The sequence below is a fragment of the Charadrius vociferus genome, unplaced genomic scaffold (genome assembly GCF_000708025.1).
Source record: "Charadrius vociferus isolate BGI_N301 unplaced genomic scaffold, ASM70802v2 scaffold411, whole genome shotgun sequence".
Lineage (NCBI taxonomy): Eukaryota > Metazoa > Chordata > Aves > Charadriiformes > Charadriidae > Charadrius > Charadrius vociferus.
The window spans coordinates 4,089,852-4,097,662 of NW_009646935.1; the positions used below are offsets into that span (position 1 = coordinate 4,089,852).

Sequence of the window (7,811 nt, forward strand, 5' to 3'; positions counted from 1 at the left end):
CCCCCCGACCCACTGTGGTCACCTCCTCGTCCAGCCACAGAATGCTGGGCACAGTCCACAGCAAACTGCACTGCATCCCAGTAGGGATGCTGCCGTGACTCCCTAGCAGGCATGACCTGACACGCAGCACCCACTGGTGGGACCAGAAGCAGGGCCAGGGATACCAGGAGGCCATGTCCCAACATTGGGCACCTCTCTTACCTACGACGTATAGGAAGGCCTCGCGGTGCTTGATGTTGCAGCTGTTGCCAGCAATACAGGTGTATTTTCCAGAGTCCTCGGTGGTGACGTCGTAAATCACAAGGGAGCCATTGGGCATGATCTGAATCCTGCCAACCACACAGAGCCTTTTGCAAGCACCAGAGGGCAGAGGCAGGCTTGGGGCACCTGCAGCCCCATCTCCCCAGGGTGCCTCAGCCTCAGCCCCATGTCCCCAGTGCAATTATCTTGACTCTCAGGCTGTGCAATGCTCAAGAACATATGGTTGCAGCTCAACTGCAGCTTGGCAGGCTGTGGCAGAAAGGGTAACCCTGGGGCCAGAAGAGTCCAGGCCCTGGGACATGGAGACAACTGACTGTGTGCCCCCCAATCTGGGAACACGAGATCGCACCATCAGCACCCGCATGCTGGGTAGGCATGGGAAGCACCACGCTGTACCACATTTCAGTTTGGAATGGAGGCTGTACCTGGGCAGGAGCTTGCCGGGATCCAAAATCTTGTCCTTCCCTTTCCACTGGATGTGCGGCACGGGGTCCCCCTCTGCCTGGCACTGGAACATGGCTGTGTGCCCCTGGTACACTGTTGTGGGCTCTGGCTCTAGCTTGAAGGTGACGTAAACTGAAGGCAGAGAGGCCGACAGGAACGCTGTCAGCTCCTGGGAACGGTGCTGAGCTCCCACAAGGGAGCAGGGCCAGCGCTGGCACAGTGGCACATGCCCTCTCGGGCTGTATGCAAAACACTGACAAACTCAAGTGCCATGGGGCAGAGCTCAGGGTCAGGCCAGACATTTCTCTCACTCCAGGGGCATGCCAGGTGAGTGCCACCCAGGCAAACCCACTGCAAGGCCGGCACAGCAGGAAAACCACCCGCCTGCCATAGAGCCCTCACCTGCTACCACAAGCTGCACAGTGGCACGGATCTCGCCCTGCGGGCTGTTGGAGGCGATGCATGTGTAGTTCCCTGAGTCGCTCCTGCTCACCTTGTGAAAGGACAGGATGCCGGCATTGTGGCTGACATGGGATGGCAAGCTGCTCCCATCTGCAGGACGCAAGAAGAGGGATGCAGCAGTCACGCATGAAGCACTTTGCCACACGGCGGCTTCCCAGGCAGCCGCACCACTGCTGCTTTGCCCATGTCGGAGGTGGGCCAACGCAAAGTTCCTGGGGCCCCATGTCAGAAACAGACGTAGTGCATCCAAGTCTCCCTTACCTGTTTTAGTCCACTGGATGGTGGGTTTTTCCCGGCCGGTGGCTGAGCAGGACACCGTAACCTCCTTATCAAACTCCATGCACTGCAGCGGCTGGGGCGGGGGGGTGAACTTCAGCTTTTCTGCAAGAGACAGACATGCTGTTAGGACCCCCCAGCTGCAGGAGGCACCGGATCTGGGGGCATCACACCTGCACCTTGCCAGGCAAAAGAGCTCCCCACAAGGGGAGGATGTGGAGTGCTTGTCAGCATACCTAGCACGTGCACCCGTGCGTATCCCTCGATGCTGCCTGCTGGCGTGCTGCTCACGCACTTGTACATGGTCCCATCATATACCTCCACATTGTTGATGCGCAGTGTCCCATTCTCAGAGATCTCAAACCGCGAGTCCTGCCCGGAGGGAGGGAGGGAGCGGGGCAAAAATGACACTGTCACTAGCCCTGGTTTCAGACCTTGCTTGTGGCACTGCTGACCCTCCACACGCCCACACCATGCCTCAGATAGACACAGCCCTGCTGAGACCCACATGGAGAACCGAGACAAGCTGCAGTGACAACTCTGAGGGACATCTCTCTTGTCACTGCCCCAAAAGCACAGGGCTGGCTGCCAGCCAAGTGGCTACAGCCAGCCAGCTGTGCACCCATACACCAGTAGGATGGAGATGGTGCCAGGAATATAGCCAGAGTGGGGATGATAGGTATGCTGGGCCTACGAGCAAGGCAAGGAACAGCAGCAGCAGAGCAAGGAGCTGAGCAGAAGTGCCCATGAGCAGCAGGGGCTTGCCCCATTGCCTTACCTCAGAGATGGAGACGCCATTGCGGTACCAGGTGACGGTGGGTTTCAGGGAGGCCTTGCTAAGGCAGTGCAGGTATCCTGGCTTGCTCTCCTCCAGCTGGCTGTCCTTGGGCATCTCCACCCACTTGGGTACCGCTGGGCATGGAGGCAAAGGGTTACACAGGGCCACTCACCACCTCTCTGGCCAGCACCAGCGCAGACCAGACAGGCAGTGTGCAACCAGCCGTAGGGCCCTGCAGCCCAGCCATCAGAGATATGCTTATCTGTATCAGTGAGGTGATGCACCATCTTCCCCAGCTCACCCCAACCCCCTTATCCAGCCCCCTTCTCTGCTCCCAGCCCTTCTCAGAAAGCTGCCTACTAGCCACAGTGATGCTCAGCTCCTGTTTCTTCTCTCCAGCCTTGTTGGCAGCGTGGCATGTGTAGGTCCCTGCATCTGTCTCGGTGATACTGGTGAAAACGAGCTGCTCTGCCTCTTGGTACACCCGGCCAGCAGTGGGAACTCGTTCCTGGTTCCTCTCCCACCAGACTTGGGGTGTGGGTATGCCTCGTGGGGCAGTGCAGGCCACGCGGTGCCCCTGGTTCGCTGTCAACACCTTCGGGGAGAAGGGTGCCATTTCTTCGATCTCTGAGAAGAGCAATAGAGCGAAGGGCTCAAACAGGGCAGGAACATGTAGCCAACCCACCACCATCATCATCCCCATGGGAGGACCAGTCGAGGGAGAGAGCGCACAAGCTATGTTTGCTCCCCTCAGCCAGGGAGCAAAGATGAGCCATTTCACAGATAAACCAAGCAGTTCTCCGTGTACTGACCGATTGCTATATTGTCACGTAGCTCCAGAATGACACTGCAACTCTGGAACCCACGGCCCACCCTGCCACCAGCCCCAGGACCTCACCTGCTAGCCGCAGAGTCGCCTTCAGCACAAGAGCTTTCCCCCTCTGCCCATGGCCAACGCACTTATAGACACCGGTGCTGCGAGCCCTCACCTGGGTGATCAGCAGGGAGCCATTGGCAAACACGGTGGTCCTGAGCACACAGGGAGACGCAGGGCTCAGTGACCATCTGTGCAGGACATGGGCTGGAGCTACAGCCCCATGATGTCCTACATGAGCCCATAGAATCAAGAGGAAGACTCTGTGCTGAGTCAAAGCTTCCCAGTGCAGAGGGAGCAGCACGCATAAACAAGGAGATGGTGGGACATATGCTTCATGGAGGAAATGAGATAATAGAAATCTCCTTCTTGGAGAAGAGCTGGCTCCCACCAAAAAAGATGCATTACCAGACTGGGCCAGCTTTGAAAGCTGGTACAGCCAGGACAGGGGGTAGGGGGCACAAGGTGGCGCCCGGGAGCTGCCAGGCCACTGGGCATCTGGCACCCAGACAGCACCGCATGTCTTGCACGGTTTGGCTGAGAGACATCCCAGGCTCCAGGATCACCGTCCATGGGTAGCCTGGGCTGGGAGATGTCCCCAGCTCCAGGGATTGCCCCATGCATAGGTGTCTGGGGCTCAGAAACATTCCTGGCTCTGGGTATCACCATGCACTGCTATCTGGAGATGCAAGATAGCCATGGGTGCAGTGATCGCTGTGCAGGGAGCTGGGATGTGTCCCCGTGTCTAGGGATCACTACCTGTGGGCATCTGGTACTGGGACACGTCCCTGACTCTGGGAATTGTCCTGAGCGGGTGTCTGGGGCTTGAGTGGTCCCTAGCTCCATGAAATCGTCACATGCAGACATCTGCGGCTGGGAGACATCCCCAGCTCTGGGGATCGTCATGCGTGGGCATCTAGGACTGACAGCCCCACAGACTCATTTGAGGACAAATTACTTCCTCAGTCCTATGCAGATAAAGGCCATGCACAAGTACAAACACCCGGCTAAACGCAAGCCAGCCAAGCTGAGAAACCAATCCTGATGGCCAGCCTGATGTTGAACGCTTGCCCTCGGGCACGGCCAGGGGTTGGCCTCTCACTGTTGCTTCTGGGACACAGTGCCCCCTCTCCTCCCAGCCCTGCCCACATCACCGGGGTCCCTATTACTTGGATCTGTTGGTGATGGGGCTGTCTTCAAAGAGCCACTCCAGCGTGGGAGGGGGCACAGCTGCAAACTGGCAGTCAAACATGGCCTCTTCATTCTTGGTCACGATGAGGTCTTGTGGGACAATCACCGCCTGAGGAAAGCTCTCGTCTGCAATGGCAGAGACCACAGGAGGGTAAGGAGAGCAGAGCAGCTTGTACTGTCTCTTCATCAGGGCTTTCCCTTCTGAGGAAAACTCAAAAAAGAACTGGGCGCAACCTGTGAGCCTGAAGGAGGCAGACATGCCACCATGGCTGTAGTTACACAGCCAGAGCCCAGGATTGCATGCAGTAGCTGCTCTGGGGAAAGCCCCTTCTGCTTCCAGCAACTCCCTGAGCACCCTGGGCTCCTAGCAGACAGATCAAACCTGTCACTGGACTGCAAATTCCCTTGTCCAATTCCAAATACCTCTCTAAGGTCAACATCTCCTGTCCTCCCCGGGCCTTGCCACCAAAGGCCAACAGGGCACCTCACTCATGCGGCACCGTGGTGGCACTGGTATTAGCAAAACCAGCAGCACCCATAGCCTCCAGGGTCCAAACCTTGTTGAAGGAGGGAGGACCCTGGTGCTTCTGTACCAGAGACACCAGCTGTCCTGGTCTGAGGTAAGAGATCTGCTCCAGAGAGATGCAGGGGCAAATAAACACCTGTAGACAGGGTAGGGTTGAAACTCGACCAGGTATGTCAGGCCTGTCTTTGGCCAGAAGCTTCACACAGAGAAAGTCCCACCAGCCTGACACTTCCCCTGCAGCCTGGCTCCCACCCTGCACCAGAGGGGAGGCTGTTAACAGAGCAGTAAAACAGCCGAGTCCCCAGCCCTGAGCAGCCGGGACAGAACGCACCGATGATATTCAGCGTGAAGTTGTTCTGGCTGCAGACGAAGCCGACGGCACTGCGGGCACAGCAGTAGTAGAGACCATTGTCGTCGGGGCTGGCGCTCTGCAGGGTCAGCGTTCGCTCCTTGTTGCTGACAGAATAGGTGCTGCGGCCGTCAGGGAGGGGGGAACCATCCCGAAACCACTGCCATGTTGGGCTGCAAGACAGGGGCGAGAGGGTGACCCGGTGCAGGGCACTGTCAGGGCTCCCCAGAGAGCACGTGTGCGGAGGAGGCAGCCCAGAGATGGCCCATTTCCCTGGTTCTCCGTCCCCGTTGCTGGCCCCGACACAGACACGAAGCCATGAGACATGCAGCCAAGTGGACAGGACATGACTGGAAAGCAACGGAGAGTGACCGCAGCACACCAAGCAGCTCAGCGACTGGACTCTGACAGCCCGTCCTTACTGTGCTCCTCGCTATGCGGTTCTGAGGAGGCCGTGTGCCTTCTCCCCCGGTGCTCAGCCACAGGCTCAATCCTGCCTTTCGCCTTCCCTAGACTCTACTGAATCCTCACAGGAGAGAGGAGAGAGAGACAGAGAGAGAGGGGAAGAGCACGCAGCGAAGGTGCAGGGGGACCCCTGGCAGGGTCCACTCCTTGGGAGGCAACCCTTACCGCGGGTGGCCGTCGATGTGACACCGCAGCACCACTGTGGAGGAGGGCTGGATCTCAGCTACGCTGGCCGGCTGCTTCAGCACCACACTGCCTGTCTCAATCCCTGTGGGACCAAAGAATATCAACACAGCTGGCTCTCCAAACCTATAGAGTCCAGGTGGATGCCGACTCAGCCATAACCAGAGCAGGCAGCAAGGGCACAAGCATGCTTGGAGACATATAAGACCTCAAGCCGGCATGCAGTAAAGGGACACCCACCCTGCAAATGTCCCACTTTGCCCTGTGTAGCTGTTCTGTGAGGGATAAGAGGTGCTCTGAAAGGATCTGCAGTACTCAGGACACACTCAGTGCAATAACATCCCCATTTCATATATACAAATGGGGAAAGTGGCAGGAGAAAGCATCTCTGACAGCCTTGGGGACATCAGAAGATATAAGCAGCCTAGAGGGCACGAAGGACATGGTAGGTGGAGTTACCATGGACCCTACTTGCACAGTTCGTTCCGCCTGATCCCTGTCTGACCACCCCCCCGACACGCATTAGCGGGCAGCCTGGCAAAGCTGTTTCCAGTCTCAGGCCCTCCCAAGAGACTGCTTTGCCCCATCCATGGTGGGCAGCACCAGGCTGCGGCGTGTGCAGGGCTGCCCTCACCCCACACTCACACTTAATATTGAAAGATGCATTGGCTGTGCGGGCCTCCTCCCCAGTGAGCAAGTTCCTCGCAACACACTGGAAGTCCCCAGCATCCCGGTGCCGATCGACAGCAGCAAACTGGAGGTTGCTGCCTTCCTTGAAGCGCTGCTCTGTGTCCTGAACAGGGAGCCCGTTCTGCAGCCATTCGAACTCCACATCTGCTGGTTCCTTCACCTCACAGCGGAGGATGGCGCTGCGGCCGTGCAGGGCGTCCTGGGAGTACGGCTCCTTGGTGAAAAGGATCATTGCCCGAGTCCCCACAGCTGCAAGAAAGAAAAAGGAGGGCACGTTTAGAGTATGGCGATAGGGAGAAGGGAATAGGTAAGCACGTGATGTTCTCAAGGGTCTCTACACAGCCGAAACCGCTGTGTTAGGAGAAAAATACCCCAAAACACATCTGCAAAAAAACAATCCCCGATGAGGGAATTTAGACAGATCTGTGCTCAGATTCCAGCAGAGCTGCTTTAAGGCTGTCTCTCCAGCAATCACTGGGACAGGGCAGCCTGAGCTTGCCACAAGCCAAGGAGAGCCCTCTGCTCCTTGGGGCCAGGGGCATTAGGAGGGACCTCCAGTGACCCACTGCTGAGTGCCACACTTCCAGCATGAACAGAAAGCTGTCTCACAGTGTATGAGGTCACCAAAGTCAGTCACCAAAACATGGGAGAGCAAGCAGCTTCCCGAGCAGTTCAGATGTTTCCTTGGGCTCCTCTTGTGGTTTTTTTTGGGACGTGTCCTAAGTCCCAGCCACACATCAAGATTTCCCCAGATCAGAAACACCCATAGACTCTTTCTAGGCTTTCCTTAAAGCTTCTCTCCTTGGGACCATGTCTTAGTCTCACCTCCAAATCCTCAGATATTAGCAGAAAACAAAACTGGTCTGGAACAATGAATGCCCATGGGAATAAACACAGCAGCTGCTGGAGCACAGCACAAGGGGATGCAGCAGCGACACCCCAAGCTTGTGCTAGAGACTCAGCCCACTTTCAAGTAGGAACGGAAACAAGAAATTGCAATGGTTGACCCCAGGGTCTGATAGCGTCCGTGGGGTGGCTCTGGAGGGCTGGAAGCATCTCTCTGCAGTGGTGGACAAGTCCAAGAACCCTCCTTCACACACTAACCCCCACCCGAGAGATCAGGGTGCCAGGGACAGAGCAGCCAGCACTTCCCTAGGATTGCCTGATGTGGCTGCCGAGGGACCACGCTAGCATATTCCTAAATCCGGCTGCTGCCTGGCCGCAGCCAGCCATGCAGGCGCTCTGCTCCGGTTACCAGCTGGCCGCAGAAAGGAAAGCAGACAAAGGGCAATTCAGCACACGCCGATTGCTG

The 7,811-nt window shown here is 57.3% G+C and overlaps 1 protein-coding gene across 1 annotated transcript in view; it reads right to left on the reverse strand.

Moving 5' to 3' along the window:
* Positions 1-6,731, reverse strand: part of PTK7 (protein tyrosine kinase 7) — a 13,272-nt gene extending 6,541 nt beyond the window's left edge. Inside the window, exons 1-12 of the mRNA XM_009894847.1 lie at positions 6,455-6,731; positions 5,792-5,894; positions 5,144-5,334; positions 4,265-4,412; positions 3,120-3,250; positions 2,582-2,848; positions 2,222-2,355; positions 1,680-1,815; positions 1,429-1,548; positions 1,108-1,257; positions 687-837; positions 202-329 (exon numbers count right to left, since the gene is read on the reverse strand). Of these exons, the coding sequence (XP_009893149.1) occupies positions 202-329; positions 687-837; positions 1,108-1,257; positions 1,429-1,548; positions 1,680-1,815; positions 2,222-2,355; positions 2,582-2,848; positions 3,120-3,250; positions 4,265-4,412; positions 5,144-5,334; positions 5,792-5,894; positions 6,455-6,731 (1,936 nt within the window). The remainder of the gene's footprint in view (positions 1-201; positions 330-686; positions 838-1,107; positions 1,258-1,428; positions 1,549-1,679; positions 1,816-2,221; positions 2,356-2,581; positions 2,849-3,119; positions 3,251-4,264; positions 4,413-5,143; positions 5,335-5,791; positions 5,895-6,454) is intronic.
* Between the last annotated feature and the right edge of the window lie 1,080 nt (positions 6,732-7,811).